This window comes from Octopus sinensis, linkage group LG17 (assembly GCF_006345805.1).
Source record: "Octopus sinensis linkage group LG17, ASM634580v1, whole genome shotgun sequence".
NCBI lineage: Eukaryota > Metazoa > Mollusca > Cephalopoda > Octopoda > Octopodidae > Octopus > Octopus sinensis.
Window position 1 is genome coordinate 7,385,389 of NC_043013.1, and position 27,431 is coordinate 7,412,819.

At 40.4% G+C, this 27,431-nt stretch overlaps 1 protein-coding gene and 1 long non-coding RNA gene across 3 annotated transcripts in view; one reads left to right on the forward strand and one right to left on the reverse strand.

Annotated features, from left to right (window-relative positions):
- The window catches only part of LOC118766690, a 27,120-nt gene extending 14,245 nt beyond the window's left edge, over positions 1–12,875 (reverse strand). The window contains exons 1-2 of the long non-coding RNA XR_005002612.1: positions 12,865–12,875; positions 656–659 (exon numbers count right to left, since the gene is read on the reverse strand). This is a non-coding gene — a long non-coding RNA (uncharacterized LOC118766690). The remainder of the gene's footprint in view (positions 1–655; positions 660–12,864) is intronic.
- LOC115220918 lies at positions 5,851–26,598 on the forward strand. 2 transcript variants are annotated; one of them, XM_036510301.1, is made up of 7 exons: positions 5,851–6,039; positions 11,531–11,739; positions 16,085–16,189; positions 18,460–18,532; positions 21,497–21,576; positions 23,161–23,351; positions 26,247–26,598. In XM_036510301.1, the coding sequence occupies exons 2-6, from the start codon at positions 11,577–11,579 to the stop codon at positions 23,349–23,351; spliced, it is 612 nt and encodes a 203-aa protein (XP_036366194.1). In that variant the 5' UTR covers positions 5,851–6,039; positions 11,531–11,576; the 3' UTR covers positions 26,247–26,598. The 2 variants fall into 2 exon arrangements, with proteins under 2 accessions (XP_036366194.1, XP_029646978.1); XM_029791118.2 differs by having other exon boundaries at positions 5,852–6,039; positions 23,161–23,352; positions 26,252–26,598.
- The last annotated feature ends 833 nt before the right edge of the window (positions 26,599–27,431 follow it).

A 27,431-nucleotide genomic window follows, 5' to 3' on the forward strand; every position in this document is an offset into this window, starting at 1 on the left:
AAATGGGTTTAAATCATTCAAAACTGCACAAAGCAAGTCTACTGGAAACCTAATATAGTCGCCAGTAGACAACTTACCAACTAAATTTATCAGGAAGTTGGTGGAACTGCCAGTAACTGATGCTTTGAATCATTATACAGTACGATCATCATCATCTTTATAATTCAATGTCTGTATTCTATGATATCATGGATTGTACCATCATCTTTTTAGCATCAGATTTTCCATGCTTGCATGGCTTAGATGGAAGTCACTGCAAGAGATTTTCTTCAACCAGATACCCTTCTTACTACCAGCTCTCACCTATTCCTATCTTTTTCACTCAAGGATTGGTCTTCTGAATTAGCAACATTATCATAGAGGAACCACTCACTCATGAGAAAATTGAAATTCTCAGACATGGGATACAGCTGGTTATGATGATGATGATGAGATATATATATATATATATATATAATATATATATATATATACATGTATTTATATATATATATATGTATATAATATATATATATATGTATATATATATATATATATATATATATATATATATAGTCAATAATACTAAGGGTAAAATTAATTAATTAATTAGTAATTAATAATTCTACCAAGCAGTGTTCAGTATGTAAAAGGACCATTTACAGTAAATTTAAACATTACTTTATATAATTAGGGTTCACCAAAAAAATTTGCTTTACCACATACCAAACTTTTAGAAATAGCAGCCAAAGAATTTAGCTATTTCCTCTACTATAAGAAGAGTCGCCCAGACAATGTATACTCAAAAACAATTCACGTAGGCCAGAGTGAGACAAAAATCGAAGGCTGTGAAAGATTTCAGAACATTTATAAAGAGAAGGTCTTACAGCTGTTTCTGGGATATTTCATATATCCCTTCATCAGAGATGGTGTGAGAAAATGGTTAAGCAATAGTTATTCTAAATAAGATATGAAATAGAGAATAATTATTGCTTAACTATCCTCTCACACCGTCTCCGGTGAAGGGATATATAAAATATCCCGGAAACAGCTGCAAGATCTTCTATTTATAAATGTTCTAAAATCTTTCACAGCCTTCGATTTTTATCTCACACTGAAATTTTTTTTTTTTTTTTATATATATACACATGCTGATATATGACCTATGTTGGACTCTTCATTCGCATAATCACCAAACCTGGAGCTTAACTATGGTCTGTCCATATCACTTACTCAGCATTACCTGACACCATTACCTCTCATAACACACACACACACACATATATATATATATATATTGTTGATCAGTATATTACTGGTTATGCTATATAATTAGACAGAGTGTTACAATCTGTTTCATGCAAACTACCACTCTTTTGATGATTAAGAGTAATCCATCTTGGCCAAGAACAATAGTTGACACAAAACCAACAGTAACATTTTTAACACTTATACACCATAATATACTGTTTGACAATATATAAAAATATCACTTCAATGTTACTCATATTGAGTAAACATCTCTTTCTGACGTCTGGACAACAAAAAATATAATATGAGGGGCATCCAGCTTTAGAAACCAAGCGAATTCAGACTGGAACCTGGTGCAGCTCTCTTGTTTGCAAGTTCTGGTTAAACCAACCAACCCATGCCAGCATGAAAAACGACATTAAAAGATGATGATAATGATATAAATATATAGACCATATTTGGGCTAAATTTGACAATTTGCATAAAAGGGAAAGCAAACATGATATGCCATCCAATAATAAAAGTTTTTAAAATTAAATCAAATAATATCAACTACATTATGGCTGGAAGATAACAATTTACTCAAAGTAACCACCCTCAGCTTCCACCATAGTCTCAAGACATCTCTGGAACCTTGCATGTGCAGTCTTCACTGTGTTCCTGAGAAGATCTTCAAACACCTTGATCTTGGCCACCAGCTCAGCTTTGGTGTTGCAGGCAGAGAGGCTGATGTCCTTCTCGACTAATCCTCACACAGTAATTCATAGGATTACAATCAGGCGAACTAAGAGGCCACAAATTGGGAGTGGTGAAGTTGTAGAAATTCTCTGACAACCACTTCTCACTCTCTCTGGAGGAAGGGAAGAAGGTGAATCCGGTTGCTACACACATGACCTTCCAGTAGTGACCCTCTTCAGCCAGGATTTGACCACAGTCTCCAGCAGATTCACATAGGCATCTGAATCGAGTTTAAGGCCCTGTTCAAAGATATGGGGCAGCATGACATCAGCTCACTGGATAGACACCCAAGAACCATAACATTTTGGAGGAACTTGGATTCTATGATGTCCATGTCATGTCTTATGGCCTTTACAGTATTCACAGAGCATTGAGCAGCAACCATGATGTCACCATTTTGATACCAGGTGTAAACCACCATGATACAGGTAACTTTTTTTCCAATATTCAGATGGCTTTCAGTACTCTGTGTCAGCTAACTTTTCCTCAGCTACAACTTCCATCTTTATGTTCTCCAACACTGTCGACTGTTCACTAATACATGAAGCTGTTCCTGAAAAAAAGAAGATATGAAAAAATGTCAAATTTAGACTGAATACCCATTTATATATTCGGAGTGGTTGGCGTTAGGAAGGAGGGCATCCAGCTGTAGAAACACTGCCAGATCTGACTGGCCTGGTGCAGCCTTCGGGCTTCCCAGACCCCAGTTGAACCGTCCAACCCATGCTAGCATGGAAAGCGGACGTTAAACAAACGATGATGATGATATATATATATGTGTATATATATGTAATAATAACTATAATTATTTGGAGACGCAATGGCCCAGTGGTTAGGGCAACGGACTCGCAGTTGTAGGATCATGGTTTCGATTTCCAGACCGGGTGGCATGAGTGTTTATTGAGCGAAAACACCTAAAGCTCCACGAAGCTCCAGCAGGAGGAGGTGGCGAACCCTGCTGTACTCTTTCACCACAACTTTCTCTCACTCTTTCTTCCTGTTTCTGTTGTACCTGTATTTTAAAAGGGCCAGCCTTGTCACACACTGTGTCATGCTGAATCTCCCCAAGAACTACTTTAAGGGGTATACGTATCTGTGGAGTGCTATGCATCTTTTTGGGTGGTGGGGGAAGGGGGGGTCTGGTTGAAAAGGCAAGGTCCCTGGCCTTTTCCGCTCCACTCCACTTCCATCCAGCCACTAGATCAATGACATTGATACCATTAATGTTCCTCTTGAATCTTTGTAAGCCAATACCAGCAGAAAAGACGTGACCAATGGCTGGTGGATGAATACTGAATTCCAGATGAATGATGTTGCACACACGCATACTCTTTACTCTTTTACTTGTTTCAGTCATTTGACTGCAGCCATGCTGGAGCACTGCCTTTAGTCGAGTAAATCGACCCCGGAACTTATTCTTTGTAAGCCCTTTTTGCCGAACTGCTACATGACAGGACATAAACACACCAGCATCGGTTGTCAAGCAATGCTAGGGAGACAAACACAGACACACAAACATACACACACATACATACATATATATATACACATATACGACAGGCTTCTTTCAGTTTCCGTCTACCAAATCCACTCACAAGGCATTGGTCGGCCCAAGGCTATAGCAGAAGACACTCGCCCAAGATGCCATGCAGTGGGACTGAACCCGGAACCATGTGGTTGGTTAGCAAGCTACTTACCACACAGCCACTCCTGCACCTATGTGCACATACGACAGGCTTTTTTCAGTTTTCATCTACCAAATTCACTGACAAGACTTTGCTTGGTTTGGGGGTTTAGTAGAAGATACTTACTCAGGGTTCCACACAGTGGGATGGAACCTGAGACCAGACAGTTGAAAATCAAGCTTCTCATCCTCACAGCCAAGCCAAGCCTTTATTTATAGTACTGAAATTAGCCCACATACACAAACATAAAAATGAAATATGAGGATTCTGATAAGATGATTGTACATCTGATGGTGATGGTACATCTGATGGTGATGGTTAAATTTGTGCATCCATCACCTTGCCGCAGAACCTTCTGTGAAATCCAAATGTCCAGTTTTTCCATGTAGCCCCTAAAATATGTACTATGATCTCTTGTGGGGATCACTAAATTAGATGGTATGGCTAGTTTCACCAATGGATTGAGATTTGCAGAGTTTGATGGAGATATGATTATTGTCCTGACCGATGAGCCCAAATTTGGACAAGGACTTGAACATCATCCTGGAAAACATACTGAGGGTGACACTAGAAGGAAGATAAGAGCCATGATGCAAATGGTATAGCCAGCATACGAAGATACCTTTGATGTGAAGGAAAGAAAAAACAAGCAGAACAGCCCTAGTATGAGGTATTGTCAGATGGCTGGGTTGATGAAAAAGCTAAGGCAGCTGAAGAAAAGGCGGAAAGAAGCAGATGGTAAAAGAAAAGTGACTTTAAACCAATTTACTGTGAAGTTATGAAGAAAACCTGCTCCAGATTCGGAGAGCAAAGTCACTTCATAAAAAAATATAGAGTGAAAAGGGGAGTCAAAGGAAGACCTTTTTTAACCACTCCTTCCATTTCACTGCTGACCTCCTCAGTGAGTCAAAAAGTGGGAGGTTAATATGCTCAAAACAAGAAGAGGTAGAGTGCAGAGTAGCAGCAACACATGGTGACCCCAGAAGAGACATACCATAAGGAAATTGTCCCTTTCCACTGCCAATGATCAATCTCCACATCTCCTTTGATATGGCAGACTTAACTTTCGATGAAGTGGGGACGGTGGTGGTAAAAACTCGTGAAGGTTCTGCTCCCGAGCCATCTGGTACCACATATAGAATTTTTAAAAATTACCAACTACAGTTAAGAGAGCTAGCAAGACTTTTATGTTCAGTCTGGAAGAAGAATCAGGAACTCTGGCACTGGACACTCACTGCACATTGTTTTGTTCCAAAATAATAATAATAATAATGATGATGATGACGACGACTTCGAAAAATACCTTAGGAATGAGAACCCAGGCTCGAAATTTCCCCGAGACTCCTGATGAAGGCTGGAGGGTATATCAACTGAAACGTTGGGTTAACAACAAACAAGATGAGGACAAATATCCGTCAAATGTAAATAATGTAAATAATGTACATAATTCCTCATCTCTTAAATATAGAACTATACTTATGCTACATGTACAATTTTGTGATTCCAATTATAAATGAAAATTGTGTAACAGGGAATAAATAATACCAAAAAGTTTTCCAGATGCCTATTTTGTTATATAATAACAACGGAAACAATATTTCCAGAATTTTCAATAGGCGCTGGAGTGGCTGTGTGGTAAGTAGCTTGCTAACCAACCACATGGTTCCGGGTTCAGTCCCACTGCGTGGCATCTTGGGCAAGTGTCTTCTGCTATAGCTCCGGGCCAACCAATGCCTTGTGAGTGGATTTGGTAGACGGAAACTGAAAGAAGCCCGTCGTATATATGTGTATATATATATATGCGTGTGTGTGTTTGTCCCCCTAGCATTGCTTGACAACCGATGCTGGTGTGTTTACGTCCCCGTCACTTAGCGGTTCGGCAAAAGAGACCGATAGAATAAGTACTGGGCTTACAAAGAATAAGTCCCGGGGTCGATTTGCTCGACGAAAGGCGGTGCTCCAGCATGGCCGCAGTCAAATGACTGAAACAAGTAAAGAGAGAGAGTAATGTCTACCTCACATCAATAATACACCGACGACGACGACTACATACTGGATTATGATACTGCAATAATCATCAGATATGCTTCAAGAAAACACAGCTTGGATTTTTCCCTAACCTGCATTATAAAAACGTATGAATATAAATCATTAAACAGTGACATTAGAGTTATCTTCCTTGAACTAATTCGTGACGCTGCGAGAATCCAATTAACCTATAATGAACCGGTCCGTTTTTTATTCCTGGCATTGTCTATACTGGTTTGCATGATCCTATGTATCATATCCTATAAGGTGCGACATAGGAAAGATTTAACTACTATTTCTTGCACGGCCAACCACATAGAGGGTTCCGTGTTGACAAGTGTTTGTATACCAAATCAATGTAAGTCGCATTTCCAGTTTTTTTTCCCGTTCTTCTCATTCACCTCACATTTTATAACTATTTCTAAAAGTTTATATAAAAAGTTGGTAATTTTAGATCATTAAATAGTGTGAAAATAGTATTAAATATACGTTTAGTACTGGTAGACGCTTCTATTTCTAATTTTCTTTATATTTCATCTATTTCGTCATCTTTATGCAGAAGGCGAGCCCAGAAATGTTTATTTACCATTACGTTACAAATACCTTGTCTCGACAGGTAGGTTGATTAATCCAAAAGCGTGCGTAAGTTAGTTAGATGTGTTTGGGTTCTCTTCATTGTTTAGTAGTAAATGCTGAGACAGATAGAATGATGTTATAAGAGAACAGAGTCCGAGCTAGTGAGAGTGTGGGACATTATTTTGAAGTTGCTGGTAGGAATTTTTCTTTCTGTCTCCGATCATTAAATGCTAGCAGTTCTTTCCTTACTAACTGGGTCGTCACGAAATGCCTTATTCAGTTGCCAACAAGTTACTAACTGATTTTTGCTTGGGATGTGCTTGCTTATATTAAAATCCAGAAGGATAGATATATCATTGAGAACAATAAATTTAGTTAGTGGTGTTGTTATCTAGTCTAGCTTTGGAGAAGTAGAAGGGGTTAGAAAGGGTCAAGTGGCGAAGACATTATTTCAGCCTAGCTAAAGTCATCTGGAAAATGTAAAACTGCTGTCAGAGAAAAACCATTGTTCCATCGTGGGAAAAGTTCTGTAGCAGTGTTGATTTAAATTTGGCTGTGGTGGATCGAATCCATTTCATGCTTGCAGGATTCGCTACACACACATGCCCGTCTGTATATCTGTCTATTTGTTTATATTTACACTCATCTCCATCTATAATTTATCTAAGTGTTCACTCATCTGTATATCTATTTATTTGTTTACACACTCCTCACTATAAATTTCTGTCACGGATATAGAGTAGCATCAATATTCAAATACCCACCCCATTATTTCTAAAATACATATTAGTCGATCCTGTTTAGCAAATAACAGCGTATAAAACGTTATGGCTTTCTGCTTTTCCATCCTGCTGCCGTTATATTTTGCATAGCAATTACACATGAATACCTATTCAGATTATTGTTGTTTTAACACCAGCAGGCTCCCACCGGGAAGACGTAAACAAGTTAAAGTCAATCCAGCTATAGTCATCTCGTCTTTTTCTCCATCAAAGACTATATTGTCCACTGTAGTATCCTTCTTTATTTAAGACAGTAAGGCATGATTTGAGGTGAATCGACTACCATTTCTTAAAAAAAAAAAATCCAGAGCCAAAGAATAAGAATCTCTGACGTCGATCACACACACATATAAGGGTAGAGTAGGAGATGTTTTGAATTCCTTATTTTCAGTATTTAAGGCAGCGAACTGGGAGAATCGTTAACTGCGCAGCGTATTTTTTTCTTTTTTACTTCCTGGTTTTACGTTCTGACTTCAAATTCTACCAGGGTCCACTTTGCCATTCATCATTTTGGAGTCGAGGAAATTAGGACCAGTTGAGTACTGGGGGTCGATGAGTAAAATTTTACCAACTCACCCCAATGCTTTTCACCCAAAAAATAATAACAACAATAATAATAATACTCGGATTTTTTTCGCGTGGAATTAACTCCCCTGAACTCCTGCTATACCGCCAATCCCTTATTATGGTGGTTCGGAAAAGGAGGTGAGGCGGGGCGAACCCCTCCGCCGGAATTATTCGAAATTTCTTCTTTTTTTTTTTTTTTTCGTTGAATGAATTACGGTGAGCTCCTAATATGCCGCAGAATCCTATTGTCCGGAAAACGGGTGGGGATGGAACTCTCGGAAATTTCACACACACCCTCCTAATTTCACGGAAAATTTTTTGCCGAATTTTTGCGTGTGTCAATACTTGTTGGCGAGGGAACCTTTCTAGTAGCACTCGTCCTTTTAGAAATAACAGCCAAATCTCCCTCGTCACACTGCACCATCTTTGTTGCGCAAAACGTACATGGGAGCCAGTCAAGGGGTTTTACTTGACTCAACAGGTCTTCTCAAGCTTATCATATCACCCGACGCATCTATTGTACTCTTAACTGGGCTGGACATGCATGGCTGCGGTCTCACTTTAGTTGCTGGGTCTTCTCACTCACAATATATCTCCAAATGTCTCGGTCTCCTGTCATTGCTTCTGTGAGGCCCAATGTTCCTGGGTGTACTTCTTCCACAGGTTCCTTCCACAGTTAGGGAGTGGCACTTCCTCACACAGCTCTTGTCATTCATACATAACACATGATCATACCAGTGCAGTATGATCATGTCTCTCTTGCACATCATGTTTGATGCTTTTTATGCCCATCTTTTCTCTCAGAGAGCATGTGTGTGTGTGTGGCGATAACAATTCCCTCTCTCTCTCTCTTTTGGAGAGGCACTGAGTACCTACATGCACATATACACACACGGCAGTAACTTCCGCCTACTGAATTCAATCACAAAGCTTCGGTCGACTCGGGGCTATAGCAGAAGACACCTACCCAAAGTGCCACGCAGTGGGACTGAACCCGAAACCATGAGGCTAGGAAGCAAGCTCCCTAACCACACAGCCATAACCCGCGCCTACCCTATTTCCGAATCAATGGAACTACCTTTTGGTTAAATCTCTAATCTTTACAAGTGAACCTTTACCATTTTTACTTTTGTTTTTGCATATTTGTAATCTCCAATGTCTAAATAAAACCTATGAATCCAAAGAGATTTCCAAAAAATGCATTTTTGAAGGTGAGGTCTGAAACTGCATTAGCCTCATTTCTTTACCCATATTTTTAGACAACATTTTGCAGAAATACATTTTCAAGTGTGTGGATTACATTAGACTGAAAATTCAAATAAGTTTGAAAAGAACAAGTGAAATGCTAAAGTTTAGTGGTGACAAAGTCTGAGCAGGAGAAATAAAGAATGATATAAAATTCTTCTATAAAAATATTAGCGTTTGTGTGTGTGTGTGTGTGAAAGAAGTAGAAGTATAATATTAATACAAAATATATTTTACATATCTCTTAAAACCACTGGATACATTAATCCCAGATTGCAGAATAGATTTCAAATGGCATTGAGTCAGTCAGTAAAAAGAAAAATCTCACTTTCCCTTTGCAAGTTTTCATGCCAGTCAGGTAACTAATGCATTTCATTTTGGTGTGGAGGGCAAGAGAGAAAAAAGGAAAGAGAGAGACAGAGAAAGTGATGAGAGACTATGGATAAAGTAAGAAAGAAAGAGCACCGCCTTTAGTCGACCAAATCGACCCCAGGACTTATTCTTTGGAAGCCAAGTACTTATTTGATCGGTCTCTTTTTGCCGAACCGCTAAGTTATGGGGACGTAAACAAACCAGCATCGGTTGTCAAGCGATGTTGGGGGTACAAACACAGACAAACACACACACACACATATATATATATATAAATATACATATATACGATGGGCTTCTTTCAGTTTCTGCCTACCAAATCCACTCACAAAGCTTTGGTTGACACTTGCCCGAGGTGCCACGCAGTGGGACTGAACCCAGATCCATGTGGCTGGTAAGCAATCTACTTACCACAAAGCCACTCCTGCGCCTATATATGTATATATATATATATATATATATGTATGTATGTATGTATTATGGTTCTGGGTTCATTCTCACAGCATAGGTAGGTGTCTTCTATTATAGACCAACCCCGACCCCCACTTCGTTTCCGAACCACAAAAATAATGGATTTGCAGTGTAGTAGGAGGCCAGGGGAGTTGATTCCATGTGAAAAATCCAAGGGTTTAGTAGACAGAAACTGATAGGAGCCCTTCATGCATATATGCATACATGTGCATATGCACATACGTGTGCAAATGTATGTGAGTGTTGATGTGTGTATGTTTGCGTATCCTTATAATTCTATAATTATTGTAAATGAGTGTCACTGTCATAAAAGCAGTGTTGTTCATTTCCAGTATTCTACAAAAACCTGTCTGGCCCCATGGAAATATTACTCCTCTTAGAAATAGTTAAGAAATAGCAACAGAAGGGGCATGTGAGCACAGAAAACCTACCTCAGTGAATTCTTTCTGACCCATGCAGACATGAAAAAGTGACTATAATAATGGCTTCAAATTTTGCCACAAAGCCAGCAATTTCAGGGAAAGAGATAAGTCATTTACATCGACCCCAATTATCAAATGGTATTTTTTCTATCTACTCCAAAAGGACAAAAGGCAAAGTTGACCTCAGCAGAATTTGAAATCAGATCATAAAAATGAACAAAATGCCACTAAGCATTTTGCCTGGCATGCTAATAATTCAGCCAGCTCACTGCCTTAACAATAATAATAATAATCCTTTCTCCTATAGGCATAAGGCCTGAAATTTGTGGGAGGCAACAGTCTTATTTTATTGACCCCTAAATGGATGAAGGGCAATGTCGACCCCAGTGGAATTTGAACTCAGAATATAACAACAGACGAAATGCTGCTAAGCATTTTGTCCAGTGTACCAACAATTGTGACAGCATGCTGCCTTACTTATAATAATAATCCTTTCTACTAAAGGCACAAGGTCTGAAATTTGGGGGTAGGGGAATAATCAATTACATCGACTCCAGTGTTTCACTGGTACTTAATTTATCGACCCTGAAAGGATGAAAGGATAAGTTGACCTCGGCAGGATTTGAACTCAGATCAGAGCGACAGGCAAAATACTGCTAAGCATTTCACCCGGCATGCTAATGATTCTGCCAGCTCACCACTTTAATAATGATAATAATAATAATAATAATAACAACAACAATAAAATGCCCTGATGCAGTACCAGGCAGTTGCTCTCATGGCTTCTGATCTAAACTGATTGGAAGTGTTATCATCTACATTGTTTTGTCTTGGTATAAAAGATGGGCTACAGCAAATATTCTGCTCAATACCACAGATTTGCTTGTCAGTTGTTTGACCTTAACCAGTTGAGCATGTCCCTTGGTGGCTGACGATATGTGCATCTCTGATCACGAGCAGAAGTAGTGGGGGAATATCATAGCTGTGTGTTGAAAGGGATTCTTTGGGGTTTGAATAATTCACCTCTGGAAACATGGATGTTTCGTTCAACATCCTTAAACAACTGTTATTCAAGGACCTTTTGAGTGGGATGGGTTACTCGACCAGAAGTCCCACCTGCAAGGTCATGTGCTGTTTATTTTCATATGCGATCACCATGTCGTGCACATATGGTTGTGATGCATGTGCCTGGTGTACCCTTATCAGACAGGTAGTGATGATGGGTATATTGGGCTTCGTATATTTTACACCAGTGTCACTTTGATGGCATGCACTGCTCTCTCACTCAATAATAATAACAATAATAATAATAATAATAGTAATAATAATAATAATAATAATGATGATTGTGTATGTTGTCGTGAACCCCCTTCATATGTTTAACTATTCTGCCTTACTTTTAATTTTGTTTCAGTTTCTATATAAGCTGACACCCTAATCAAGAAGACAGCGGTATCAATATGAAGAACACACTATTTACCATAGTCTTCACTGCACTGCTTACCTCGGCTGCTGGTTTTGTCTATAACTGTAGCAATGAGGACTGTTCTAGTTGTCCTTCTGTGGAAAATTGTGAGAGAACAATAAAATGTGGTTGCTGTAAAATTTGTGTGGAACTCATTAGTAAGTATTTAAACTTGTAAACCCGATAAATTGTGCAGTTTATGTTTGTATTCACAAATATGCTGTGCAATATATAATCATCATCATCATCATCATCATCACATCATTTAACGTCTGCTTTCCATGCTGGCATGAGTTGGACAGTTTGACAGCACCAGGCTTCACTGTCAGTTTTGGCAGGGTCTGGCTTATAGTTGGCTGTACTCTACTCAACACTGAGGTTTGATGTTTATAATATATGTACGCCAGAGAACAATTGAGTTTGTGGTTAGCTTCACTCCTGTCGTGTTTAGAATTTATTCTTTTCTATTCTAGGTACAAAACCCGAAATTTTTGGGGAGGAGGCCAGTCCATTAGATCGACCCCTGTACGCAACTGGTGCTTTCACCCGGTGTGCTAATGTTTCTGCCAGCTCGCCTCCTTATGCTTAGAGTTTATTGTCAAACCTCAGATAAAACTACAGTTTATACTTGAGATAGAACTTAGTTGATAGAGGAAAAGGAATTCCATTTAGCCTTTTAGCATTCAGATTTCTTTGTCAAATGTAAAGGTAAAAACTGCCTTTAGTCTTGAATGACCATGGGATTGCACCTTGGAAGTTACTCTCCAAAGGACAAGTCCAGGCAAAGTTGTTTATGGAAGACCAGCAGTCATTCATGCATACCAGTCTCCCCTCTCCACACCACTGATGTTGTCCAAGGGAAAGGCCAAGGCTGATACAACTTGGCACCAATGACGTCACAACTCGTTTCTACAGTTGTGTTCTTCAGCAAGACACTTTATTTCATTTGCTCCACTTCACTCAGCTGTAAAATGTCTTGCTTATTTACTCACATTGTTTTGAATTAATTTCACATTATCTCAAAGCTTTAAGATTTCAGTGGTGTGTTTGTATGTTTTTAGAATGGCATTGTAGGGTAGGTGCAAGAGGTTGCATCTAGTCAATTTTAACATAAAGCAACTAGAATATTTCAGCTGTTTATGATCAGATAAAATGCAAAAGGGTTAAATATGATGACATGGAATATGGCGACTGTTAATCTAAATGGTTACCTTGGAATCATCATCATCATCCTCATCGTTTAATGTCTGCTTTCCATGCTAGCATGGGTTGGACGATTTGACTGAGGTCTGGTGAACCAGTTGGCTGCATTAAACTCCAATCTGATCTGGCAGAGTTTCTAAAGCTGGATGTCCTTCCTAATGCCAACCACTCCGAGAGTGTAGCGGGTACTTTTACGTGCCACCAGCACAAGGGCCAGTTAGGTGGTACTGGCAATGGCCATGCTCAAATGGTGCATTTTATATGCCACCTGCACAGGAGCCAATCCAGCGGCACTGGCAACGACCTCACTCAAATGTTTTTTACACGTGCCATCAGCACGGAGGCCAGCTCGTTGCTCTGGCAACAATCTCACTTGTATGGTACTCTTAGCACCGATACCAATCATCAAATTTGATTTCGATTTGACTTGCCTCCACTTCATCACCACTTCATCCCAGGTCTTCCTGGGTCTACCTCTTCCACAGGTTCCCTCAACTGCTAGGGTGTGGCACTTTTTCACGTACTTTATATATTGGAATTTGGATAGGCTTTTTATTCTAGACGACTTATTAGTTTGAGGGAGTTTTGATTGCTTTTTCTATGAGGTCAAGTAACCACAAAATGACTTTTCAGCTCATTTGTACTTATGACTTTATGGTTAGTGATCTAACACTTCAACCTCACAGCCATTCTATCTTTGGAGCTCTATAGAGGTTCATTTAACTCAGTGCACATAGTGTTGTACTTTCTCTAAGACAAAAGACATAACAGCCAACACAAAACGTAGACCATGAAATACTCAGGCTTTGTTTTTCTTTTTCATCATCATCATCATCTAAATTTCATTTCATGTTTTATATAACAACCTGATGGTATGACAATTTTCTTGTTCCATGGTGGTAGGCCCCTCATCTGGGATGCCACATGCTGTGATACCTTCTCTAGGGGCAACTTGGTGTGTTCAGCTACAAGTCTAGGCTCTGCTGCTCATTAGGTTGAGAAAAGCAAACTGCCAAAGCATCAGTCACTCTCTGAAGGTTTATGGTTGAGCCTGTAATGGGGGAGATCTCCAGTGTTCTCAGCCCCAGACCATATCCCTGCTCCCCACAATTGGGGCGGAAATGGCTATCTGCAAGTTCAAACCCCATGAATCAGAGTGGCTGTTCCAGTACTTCTCCCTCACCATCCTCCAGGGCAATGTCTTTTCCATTTCATTTGCTGTGACCATAAGGCAGTCTGAATTACAGGAAATCGGGAGAATGCAAGAATTTTGTAGCTTACTACGTGAACATTAAAGTAATGAAGTGCTTCTGTTGCAACAAGAAAAAAATAAGAAAAATTACCAAGTGAGTACAGAATCATGCTTTCGTCTTCTGACCCACAACTCCACAATATATTACAGATCATCATCATCATCATCGTTTAACGTCCGTTTTCCTCGCTAGCACGGTTCGACCGGGGTCTGAGAAGCCAGGGGCTGCACCAGGCTCCAGTCTGATCTGGCAGTGTTTCTACAGCTGGATGCCCTTCCTAACGCCAACCACTCCGCGAGTGTAGTGGGTGCTTTTTACGTGCCACCAGCACAGGTGCCAGGGGAGTCTGGCATCGGCCACGATCGGTTAGTGCTTTTAACGTGCCACCAGCACGGAAGCCAGCCAAGGCGGCGCTGGCATTGGCCACGTTCGGATGGTGCTTTTTATGTGCCACCAGCACAGAAGCCAGTCGAGACGGCACTGGCAACGGCTACGTTTGGATGGTGCTTTTTATGTGCCACCAGCACAAGTATCACAACTACTATTTCCATTGATATTTGTGAAATCTTTGAACGAGGCAGATAATTCAGTTTTTCTTTCAGTTTAGTGAGGAGTAAAACAAAGGAATCAGTGCAAAGAATACTTGTCATTGTCAAGCTGGCAGAAACGTTAGCACGCCGGGCGAAATGCTGAGCGGTATTTCATCTGCCGCTACATACTGTGTTCAAATTCCGCCAAGGTCGACTTTGCCTTTCATCCTTTCAGGGTCGATTAAATAAGTACCAGTTATGCACTGGGGTCGATATAATCGACTTAATCCGTTTGTCTGTCCTTGTTTGTCCTCTCTGTGTTTAGCACCTTGTGGGTAGTAAAGAAATAGGTATTTCGTCTGCCGCTATGTTCTGAGTTCAAATTGTCGACTTTGCCTTTCATCCTTCCAGGGTCGATTAAATAAGTACCAGTTACGCACTGGGGTCGATATAATCGACTTAATCCGTTTGTCTGTCCTTGTTTGTCCTCTCTGTGTTTAGGCCCTTTTGGGTCGTAAAGAAATAGGTATTTCGTCTGCTGCTATGTTCTGAGTTCAAGTTCTGCCAAGGTCGACTTTGCCTTTCATCTTTTCGGGGTCGATTAAATAAGTACCAGTTATGCACTGGGGTTGATATAATCGACTTAATCCGTTTGTCTGTCCTTGTTTGTCCTGTGTTTAGCCCCTTGTGGGTAGTAAAGAAATAGGTATTTCGTCTACCGCTATGTTCTGAATTCAAGTTCATCCAAGGTCGACTTTGCCTTTCATCTTTTCGGGATCGATTAAATAAGTACCAGTTATGCACTGGGGTTGATATAATCGACTTAATCCGTTTGTCTGTCCTTGTTTGTCCTCTCTGTGTTTAGCACCTTGTGGGTAGTAAAGAAATAGGTATTTCGTCTGCCGCTATGTTCTGAGTTCAAATTCCACCGAGGTCGACTTTGCCTTTCATCCTTCCAGGGTCGATTAAATAAGTACCAGTTACGCACTGGGGTCGATATAATCGACTTAATCCGTTTGTCTGTCCTTGTTTGTCCTCTCTGTGTTTAGGCCCTTGTGGGTCGTAAGGAAATAGGTATTTCGTCTGCTGCTATGTTCTGAGTTCAAGTTCTGCCAAGGTCGACTTTGCCTTTCATCTTTTCGGGGTCAATTAAATAAGTACCAGTTATGCACTGGGGTTGATATAATCGACTTAATCCGTTTGTCTGTCCTTGTTTGTCCTGTGTTTAGCCCCTTGTGGGTAGTAAAGAAATAGGTATACTTGTTATAAGGCGGCGAGCTGGCAGACATGTTAGCACGCCGGCCGAAATGCTTGTTTAGCCCCTTGTGGGTAATAAGGAAATAGGTATACTTGCCATTGTCTACTCTGTAATAATAGAGATAGATTTCTCATATTTCTCCGTCCGTTATTTCTCTTCACAGAAACCAAAATTTGAACTTTGTCCTTTTTGAATCTTTTAAGTAGATGAAATGGTTTAATTTCTTGTATTAAAATACGCTTTTGTATGTTTATTCCAGAGGAAGGTGAAACCTGCATCTCTCCAGCCAAAATAGTTCTGCAAACTCATATGGAATGTGATTCAGGACTTTTGTGTAATCCATTTACCGAGAAATGTACTGAAGGTATGTTTTTGGAATGTTTATACTTTTATTGGTTTCAGTTTTTGGAAGGAAGTGCAGTGGTCCTGTCCCTCTACAGGGCTGCCAAGACTAGTAGAAAGCAGGGAGAAGGTGACCTTAAAGTCAATGCCTGGCCCAAATACTTGCAACAGAGTATACTAAAGTCATCCAGTGGTGGTGGTTGAGGATTCAGTCTGCCACTCAAGTAGGCCAGAGCTGGAACTAATCCCTTCTCATACTTTATTTATTGACCCTGAAAGGGTGAAAGATGCAGTTGACTTTGATGGGATTTAATCTCAACCCCAAGACTTATTCTTTGTAAGCCTAGTACTTATTTTATTGGTCTCTTTTGCCGAAACGCTAAGTTACGGGGGACGTAAACACACCAGCATTGGTTGTCAAGTGATGTTGGGGAGGACAAACACAGACACACAAACACACACACACACGTACATATATATATATATACATATACATATATACGACAGGCTTCTTTCAGTTTCCGTCTACCAAATCCACTCACTTTGGTCGGCCCGAGGCTATAGTAGAAGACACTTGCCCAAGGCGCCATGCAGTGGGACTGAACCCGGAACCATGTGGTTGGTAAGCAAGTTACTTACCACACAGCCACTCCTGCACCTAAAATTTACAACCTTAGTGGGTTCTCATCAGAGGCATCTTCATCATTCTGACAGCCTCCAACTGTGAACAAAAACTGGAAAAGGTGATCTATTTTAATTCCATGTCTGATGTGTTTCATTACCACCTATATACTCTGAGATCTTGAATAAACGCACCCCACCACCGCTTATTAATTTTTCGGTCCCCCCTCCCTTATTCCCAATCTCCTGCTCATTAATTCTTTAGGTTTTTTTTCCACCACCCCCACCACGCTTTTATTCCCCACCCCCCCGTTAACTTTTGATAATCTGTCTCCAGTGAAATTTTATCATAAGCTATTCATATTGATACGATGGCTGGAGAATCTAATAATTTTATTTTACATTAAAAACATTATATATATATATATACATATATAAACCAAAAACCAAATCAAAATAGATGAACATCAATGGAATTTGTATCTTTGTGGTATCAGTGCCGGTGGCACATAAGAAAACCATCCGAACGTGGCCGTAGCCAGTACCGCATCGACTGGCCTCCGTGCTGTGGGCACGTAACAAACACCATCCGATCGTGGCCATTCACCAGCCTCGTCTGGCACCTGTGTCGGTGGCACATAAAAAACACCATCCGAGCATGGCCGTCTGCCAGCCTCATCTGGCACCTGTGTCGGTGGCACATAAAAAACACCATCCGAGCGTGGCTGTTCGCCAGCCTCGTCTGGCACCTGTGTCGGTGGCACATAAAAAACACCATCCGAGCGTGGGCGTCCGCCAGCCTCGTCTGGCACCTGTGTCGGTGGCACATAAAAAACACCATCCGAGCGTGGCTGTTCGCCAGCCTCGTCTGGCACCTGTCTCGGTGGCACATAAAAAACACCATCCGAGCGTGGCCGTCCGCCAGCCTCGTCTGGCACCTGTGTCGGTGGCACATAAAATCACTCACTACACTCTCGGAGTGGTTGGCGTTAGGAAGGGCATCCAGCTGTAGAAACACTGCCAGATCTGACTGGCCTGGTGCAGCCTTCGGGCTCCCCAGACCCCGGTTGAACCGTCCAACCCATGCTAGCATGGAAAGCGGACGTTAAACGATGATGATGATGATGATATATAATAACAATTTAATAAATAAAACATATGCATACATACATACATATATGTACATACCTACATCTATATGTATATATACATGCATATATGAGTACTGGACACCACAAATAAACGTAGAACACAACGAGAAACGAAAACATAAAATCAAACAAGGAAACAAACTTTTTTTAACAACAAAAAAACAGAGTACAAGACAAACAATACAATGAAAATTCCCCTTCATCAGCTGCCCCTGTTTCGACTCAATGCGTGTTTCGAAGGTAATGGCAGAACACGATCCGGCCGAAGCAGTCCTTCCTGCAAAATGAATTAAATAAAATTAGTTGGTTAGATATTTAACCAACTAACTAACTATAAAGAAGTGGAATTGAACCTGTGTGTGTGTTATTATTGGCATAATGACTCTCCCAAGATACAACCAAATTTGTTTCAACTCACAAATTCACATCAAGAATCTTGTAAATCAAATGCAAAAGCTCTATAAGCTTTAGCCTTCCACATTATAAATTAACTAGATTTTATTCATTTATTTATTTTCAGATCACAGTTTCCTCGAGCAACTGCAAGAGAAAAAGCCTTCACATAATGGTTCTGTCATCTGCCACAACAACATGTACGTAACATTGAATCTATATCCTATTCAAGTTTTGTAGAATTGTCTATTGAACATGTAATTGTTGATTTCTTACAAGCATATAGACGTAAGAGTGGCTGTGTGGTAAGATGCTTGCTTCCCAACCACATGGCTCCAGGTTCAGTCCTACTGCATGGCACCTTGGGCAAGTGTTTCTACTACAACCTTGGGATGACCAAAGTGGATTTGGCAGACAGAAACTGAAAGAAGCCTGTCATGTGTATATATATGTGTGTGTGTGTGTGTGTGTTTGTTTCCCATAACTTCTTGATTAATGATGTTTGTCTCCCGTAACTTAGCAGTTTGACAAAAGAGTCTAATAGAATAAGTACTAGGTTAAAAATTCCTCAAGGCCTGTCCCAGCAAGAACGCAGTCTAATGACTGAAACAAGTAAAAAAAAAAAAAAACCAAAGATAAAACACCTCTGGTTTATATGGGATGAGGCAGAATGTAGTGAGATGAAAATGATAAAAACAGCATCCTGATATCAGTTCTTCAATTGGGTATTTGTATTCTAGAACACGAAATCTTTTACTTGTTCCAGTCATTGGATTTAGTCATGTTGTGGTGCCACCTTCAAGGGTTTAGTCATACAGTTCAGCTCCAGTATTTATTTATTTATGGTAGGCGCGGGCATGGCTGTGTGGTTCGGGAGCTTGCTTCCTAGCTACATGGTTTCGGGTTCAATCCCACTGTGTGGCACTTTGGGCAGGTGTCTTCCACTATAGCCCCGAGCCGACCGAAGCTTTGTGATTGAATTCGGCAGGCGGAAGTTACTGCCGTGTGTGTATATGTGCGTGTAGGTGCTTGTGCCTCTCCGAAAGAGAGAGAGAGGGGTGGAGGTGATGGCGGGTGGCCGTCGCCGTCATCATCATTATGTCCTATGAATTCAAACCATCAATCCTTGCCACTACTAAAGTGGAAATCCAATTTATACTAAAAAATGAACTCATCCAAACAAATGAATTGTTCTAAGCATACTCTGTTACGAAAGGTAAGAATATGCTCTTGCTAGGAAGGCTCTCCAATCACTCTTGTAAACTGCTCTGTTGCTTATAAGATTTTGCATTCTTCCATCTATTTGACTCATTTCTCGTTATTAAGAACCCCCTCCTTTCAACAAGATACAATATTACTCACCTAATTGTTTAAGTATTGAGTATGTGGTCCAGCTTGCTTCTACATGTCATCATATGACGGGAAAAGAATGAATTATAAGCAGAATGAAAACAAATTCAATGCAATAGAAATGTGTTCCCAAAGACATAGCAATACAATGTCCTTAACCCTTTTGTTACTGTATTTCTGTTGAGATGCTCTGTGTTTCTTTCAATTACTTTAAATATAACAAAGAATTTAGTAAAATAACTTAGTAATCATTCAACTAGTGTTAGGAACATAAATTGTGACTAAGGTTTGGTGGAAAACAAGACATTTGTACTCAGAGCCAGAGCCGGTTTCAACCAGATTGGTGATGAAAGGGTTAAGCTACTGGTGGCTTTAGTAGTTAATAGTACTTTGGTAGACTTAGCCAATTGATAAATAGAGATTGATAAAAGGAATTCCATATTGTATAATGTTTTTTGATATGGCTGAAACCCATTGATCCTTTAGCATTTAAACCAGCCATATCTGGTTTAATATTCTACCTGTTTTATATTCAAAGCAACCACATCTGGCTTCTCACACCTACCATACCATGTCGTTCTTAAAATGAGCTCTCACATCATTGCAGTCTCAAAGATACCAGATAATGCATGAATAGTTAAAAACCATGTGGATAAGTATTACATTTGAAAGAGCAATCTGAAAGTTGAAGGAGTAAGGCATAGCCAGCTTGGCCCATAGTTAACAGTAAAATGATAAGTATTTTAACATTCAAATAATGACCTGGGTGCCGGGCTTCACTGAGGAAATGAGAAGGGACTGGGAGATGAGGAAATTTGCTGGACTTGATAAGACACATCAAGCTAAGTAGAATCGGTGTCTTCCACAGATACAGGCTTGTCTTTTCAGGTGCCAGTGCCACTTAAAAAGCAGCCATGCTGGTGGCACATTAAAAGCACACTCTGTTAAGTGATTGGTGTTAGGAAAAGCATCCAGCCATAGAAACCATGCAACAACAGTCAATTGGGGTCTGGACACCTCCCAGCTGACCAGCTCCATATCAAGCCATCTAAACCATGCCAACATGGAAAGCAGATGTTAAACAATGATCAGATGGGGAGAAAGAACTATTCCAGTTTGTTTTCATTTGTAAACATTTCTGGTTAACATTGCATCTAATATTTCTTGACGGTGGCACGTAAAAAGCACCATCCGATTGTGGCCGTTGCCAGCCTTGTCTGGCACGTAAAAAGCACCATCCGATTGTGGCCATTGCCAGCCTCGTCTGGCACCTGTGCAGGTGGCACATAAAAAGCACCCACTACACTCACGGAGTGGTTGGTGTTAGGAAGGGCATCCAGCTGTAGAAACACTGCCTGATCAGACTGGGCCTGGTGCAGCCTTCTGGCTTACCAGACCCCAGTTGAACCGTCCAACCCATGCTAGCATAGAAAGCGGACGTTAAACGATGATGATGATGATGATGATGATGAAGCTGGCAGCATCGTTAGCACATTGGGCAAAATGCTTAGAGGCATTTCATCTGTCTTTACATTCTGAGTTCAAATCCTACCAAGGTCAACTTTGCCTTTCATCCTTTCATGATTGATGAATTAAGTACCAGTTTAGCACTGGGGTCGATGTAATCAACTCTTATCCCTCCCTCCCCCGAAATTGCTGGCCATGTGCCAAAATCTGAAACCAATATTTCTTGAAGTTATTTCATGGCATGGAAGAAGGTGCCCATCAAAACAGACTCACTTCATTTTGTTTGTTTTATTTTGTTTTGTTTTGTTTATTTTTTGTTTTACTTATTTATTTATTTTTCTTTCTAGGTGTTACTGCAGCTTTGAGGGGGAAATACTTACAGGATATTTACCTCTGCCTTACAGTCATCTTACTGCCAAGTCTTGTAGTAAGTAATCTTGCTAACCTATTCTTTCCAACACTCCACTCTTCATTGTTCTTTCCTTGTTGTCTCCAAGCTGAGATTATTTATAAGACCATTCTTGATTTATATTCTGTTTCTATAGAACTGAAATGACATCATCATCATCATCATCATCATCGTTTAGCGTCCGCTTTCCATGCTGGCATGGGTTGGACGGTTCAACTGGGGTCTGGGAGGCCAGAAGGCTGCTCCAGGCCCAGTCTGATCTGGCAATGTTTCTGCGGCTGGATGCCCTTCCTAACGCCAACCACTTCGTGAGTGTAGTGGGTGCTTTTTACGTGCCACCAGCACGGAGACCAGAAGAGGCTGGCAAACGGCCACGATCGGATGGTGCTTTTTACATGCCACCGGCACGGAGACCAGACAAGGCTAGCAATGGCCACGATCGGATGGTGCTTTTTACATGCCACCGGCACGGGGGCCAGATGAAAATCAAAACCCTTAGCCTTTCAACATTTAAACCAGCCGTATCCAGCCCAAATAACCTATCTATTTTATGCTCATATGGCCTCTCATATCTATCCAATAGTGTCATTCTACAAAATTAAACATTCAAATCACTTTTACTATAGACTTGGACCAATCAAAGCCTTCTGAGGTAATTTAGTTGAAAGAAGACCATCGTACTTAGTTATTCTTTATTATTTTACTTTTTTACTTGTTTTAGTCATTTGACTGCAGCCATGCTGGAGCACCACCTTGAAGTGTTTTTGTCAGACATTTTGATCTCAGGACTAATTTTTAAGCCTAGTACTTATTCTATCAGTCTCTTTGCTGAACTTATAAGTTCTAGGGACGTAAACACACCAACACTGGTTGTCAAGTGATGATGGTGGGGACAGACACACACACATACAATGGGCTTCTTTCAGTTTCCATCTACCAAATCCACATACAAGGCTTTGGTCGGTCCAAGGCTATAGTAGAAGACACTTGCCCAAGCTTCAGCATAGTGGAACTGAACCCAGAACCATGTGGTTGGAAAACAATCTTCTTACCGCGCAGGCATAGCAGTTCTCTTATTGAAAGCTTTAACTTGTCAGTATAAAAGAATTGGGATCTTTTCGGTTTGAACGGCAGTTTTTTCTAGCAGTGTCATATGAAATTGTCACCCATAATTATGACCCTAGTATCGATCTATTGCATTTCTATCTATTTTAGGGTTAGGGTTAGGGGTTGTGGGAAGGGTATCTTTTTTTCTTCTCAAATGTAAATAAACCCAATCTGTTTCTTAAACGAGGGACATATTCACACGGCACAGAATGTTTTCAGCTCAATAGACATCATTGATTGGTTGAAATTGCAGAAATTGAAGAAAAAAAACAACAAATATCTTACAAACTATAGAATTTTCTCAATAAAGCCAACGGAAAATGATGTTTTATAAACACATTCTACCAGGATCTGAAGTTTAAAATTTTTTAGTTACCTAGAAATTTTGTTAAAAACTGCCGTTCAAACCGAAAAGATCCAAGAATTGTACTAATTTTCTAGATAGATTTTAATTTTGTTCTCTATAATCATATATTTTATTTCTTTACTCTACAGACTGTGCTTTACAAAAAGCTAAATTCATGAAAACAAAGTTAATTGGGAAAATGTATATGTGTACCAAAACTGGTAGCTTCGAGAACCTTCAGTGCACTGGATCAGTTTGTCATTGTGTTGATGACTCTGGAAAACAATTAAACAATTCAGAACCATTTCCTGTAACTGAGATCGACGGGTCCCAGTGTTAAGGTTTGTATTGTTTCTATTTTCATCGAGTAAAGAAATAGGTATTTCTTTCTAAAAAAAAAAAAAGCGGTGAGCTGGCAGAAATGTTAGCACGCCAGGTGAAATGCATAGCCGTATTTCGTCTACCATTACGTTCTGGGTTCAAATTCCGCTGAGGTCGACTTTGCCTTCCATCCTTTCGGGGTCGATAAATTAATTACCAGTTACGCACTGGGGTCAATGTAGTCGACTTAATTCGTTTGTCTGTCCTCTCTGTGTTTAGCCCCTTGTGGGTAGTAAAGAAATATGTATTTTCATCGAGTTTACCCTTGACTTGCTTCCCCCACTGCATCATCATCATCATCATCATCATCATCATCATCATCATCATACATCTGTTTTTCCATTGATTTTGCTTTGGTTGAACAGGTCTTTCTGGGCACTGCATCTTGCTATCTGTCACAACCCCTTACATCTCCTTCATGAGAGTTAACATCTTGAGATCAGCCTTCACCACTTCTCCCCACACATATATCTATAGAATGGCTTTTCTTTAATACAGGTTTCTTTAGTTAGGATCTCTTGGTTCTTCTTCATACACATGGTCCCGGGTTCAGTCCCACTGCATGGCACCTTGAGCAAGTGTCTTCTACTATAGCTTCGGGCCGACCAAAGCCTTCTGAGTGGATTTGGTAGACGGAAACTGAAAGAAGCCTGTCGTGTATATGTGTGTGTATATATATATATATATGAGTGTGTTTGTGTTTGTCCTCCCAACATCGCTTGACAACCGATGCTGGTGTGTTCATGTCCCCGTAACTTAGCGGTTCGGCAAAAGAGACCAATAGAATAAGTACTAGGCTTACAAAGTATAAGTCCTGGGGTCGACTTGCTCGACTAAAGGCGGTGCTCCAGCATGGCCGCAGTCAAATGACTGAAACAAGTAAAAAGAGAGAGAGAGCTGCCTGATACATTTGTAACTCCCTCCCAAACGTGAATAGACATGTAGCTCTCCAACAACTGGAACTTACTCTGCCTCACTTCCTTCTTTCACACCTTAAAGCTCATCTGCCAGTATAACTTTTGAGTTTCGTAAGCTTACAAGCTGCATGACAACCTCCCTAATGCTAGTGCCACAAACAAAGCATCCAGTACACAGTGAAAAATGGTTGGCCTTTAGAGAAAGCATACAGCTGAAGAAACCATCTCAAAGCAGACACTGGAGCTCAATGCAGTCTCTGAACACATGTCCAACCATTCAGTCCATGCTAGCATGGAACATAGATGTTTTTCTAAGCCCTGTTAAAGAACAGTTTTTCTAAGCCGCCGCCTCGATTGGCTTCCGTGCAGGTGGCACGTAAAATGCACCAATCCGACCGTGGCCGATGCCAGCCTCGCCTGGCACCAGTGCAGGTGGCACGTAAAAAGCACCCACTACACTCACGGAGTGGTTGGCGTTAGGAAGGGCATCCAGCTGTAGAAACATTGCCAGATAAGACCGGAGCCTGGTGCAGCCTTCTGGCTTCCCAGATCCCCGGTCGAAGCGTCCAACCCATGCTAGCATGGAGAACGGACGTTAAACGACGATGATGATGATGATGTTAAAGAACAGTTTTTCTAAGCCCTGTTAAAGAACTTGGAAGGTTGGGCCTCCAGCCAGGCCTTTCGCAACACCCTTAAAACCAGGAACTTTTCAGCACCCACTCATCATGCATATATGCAAGCATGCATTTGCGTGTGTGTTAGTTTCACTTTGTCTTGACATCGTGTGATTATGGTAAACAATAATCTTAGGCATAGGAGTGGCTGTGTGGTAAGTAGCTTGCTTACGAACCACATGGTGTCTGGTTCAGTCCCACTGCATGGCACCTTGGATATCTGAACCATATATCTACATGTGTGTGTGTTTGTGTGTCTGTGTTTGTCCCCTAACATCGCTTAACAACTGATGCTGGTGTGTTTATGTCCCCGTAACTTAGCGGTTCGGCAAAAGAGACCGATAGAATAAGTACTAGGCTTACAAAGAATAAGTCCTGGGGGTCAATTTGCTCGACTAAAGGCAGTGCTCCAGCATGGCCACAGTCACATGACTGAAACAAGTAAAAGAGCAAGTGTCACTGTCAAACAAACCGTGTCATTCATTTCCAATATCCTGCAAAAACACATCTGGCCATGGAGAAATATTAGCTTGCCTTCAAACGGGTGCTTGTTAACAAGAATTTTTTACTTGTTTCAGTCAATTGACTGCAGCCATGCTTGGGCACAGCCTTGAAGGGTTTAGTCAAGTTGACCCTAGTACTTGTTTCGTCTTAAAGCTGATATTCTATCAGTCTCTTTTTGCTGAACCACTAAATTATGGGGCCATAGACAAATCAATAATTTGGTGGTCACCAGTTGTCAAGTGATGATGAAAACACACACACACACACATGGCACAGTTTCTTTTATTCTCTGTCTACCAAATCCACTTACAAGGCTTTTGATCCTGGAGCTATAACAGAAGACATTTGCCTAAGGGCCTGCACTGTGGGACTAAGCCCAGAACCACATTGGGAAGCAACTTTTTACCACACACCCATACCTGCATCATCATCATCATTATCATCATCATCATTTAACGCCTGCCTTCCATGCAGGCATGGGCTGCACAGTTTGACAGGAGTCAGCCAGGTAGAAGACTACCCCAGGCTGCTCTGCCTGTTTTGGCACGGCTTTTATGGCTGGATGCCCTTCCTAACACCAACCACACCATCTAAACCCTGCATTTAAATGCAAAAAAAGGAAAATCCAAATTAATATAAATACATCTATCATCGATATTTAATTGATCCTCTACTGATCAGAAGGTTAATTATGTACATGTCTATAAATTTCAGACTATTTGGCACTGCATATTTATATAATAATTTTCTTCTTATTTCAGATTATATTTTCCAAAAGGAAGCATTCAGATGATTCTAGTGATTCAAACTTCATTGTCTGTAAACTTTGTTCAAAAGTCTTTTTATATTATTGTTACAGAGATAGTAGTTAATAGTGGAAAGATTTTATCGATAGTCAAGCAAAAATAACTTTACCACCAACACAATATGATGTTAATGTTTTTCTAATCACATTATTTCCACGTTATTTATAATATTTCTTATTGATGAAGGCACTTCAAATTTTGTTACGAATCTGTTATGCATTTAAATGTTTAAGCATATTTTTATTAACACATGTATTTATTAATTGATGTATTTTATCCAGAAATAAAATATTTTGAAGCAAGACAGTGAGTGGATGCAGTTTTTATCCAAAATTTTTATCTTAGCATCATCATTTCTTTTATTTATTTTTCACTTGTTTTAGCCATCGGACTGTGTCCATGCTGGAGCATTATCTAGAAGTGTTATTTAATCAGACAAATTGCTCCAAATACTTATTTTGTTGTCAATACTTATTCTGTTGGTCTCTTGCTAAACTGACAATAATTTCAACAAGCTATTACCAGTTGTCAAGTGAGGACATACACATACACATGTGTGTGAGTTTGTCTGTGTGTGTGTGAGTACAGGCACAGGTTTGGCTGTGTGATTAAGGAGTTTATTTCCCAATTGTGGTCTTGGGTTCAGGACCACTGTGTGATACCTTGCGTTATAATTCCTGGCCGATGAAAGGCTTGTGAGTGGAAACTAGAAAAGGCCCATTGTGTGTGCGTGTGTGTGTGTGTGTGGTGTGTGTGTGTGTGTGTGTATGTGTGTGCATGTGTGTGTGTGTGTGTGTGTGTGTGTGCTCTTATGTAGACACCATGTGATGGTTGTAAATGAACATCCTCGTCATACAAGCAAGATTATTCATCTCAAATCTTCTGTGATAAATATGTCTGACCATGGAGAAATACTACCCTTGCAAGGAAACAAATGTGGATTGGCAACAGGAAGAGCATCCAGCTGTAGAAAAGTTCTGTCTGACACATACAAGCATGAAATAATAGTTGTTAAATGATGATGATGATCATATATATATCAGGTAGTTTCCTACCTTGGCTGGCTCCTGTCAACCATCCTACCCATGCATATATGGAAGACAGACATTAAGTAAGTGATGATGATGATGATGGT

What these genes read in the sequence shown, in the direction of transcription:
- LOC115220918 (XM_036510301.1), top strand. Translation starts at nt 11,577, where the DNA reads ATGAAGAACACACTATTTACCATAGTCTTCACTGCACTGCTTACCTCG. An exon ending in AATTTGTGTGGAACTCATTA is followed by an intron (nt 11,740 to 16,084) that starts GTAAGTATTTAA and finishes TGTTTATTCCAG; the next exon opens with AGGAAGGTGAAACCTGCATC. An exon ending in GTCATCTGCCACAACAACAT is followed by an intron (nt 18,533 to 21,496) that starts GTACGTAACATT and finishes TTTTCTTTCTAG; the next exon opens with GTGTTACTGCAGCTTTGAGG.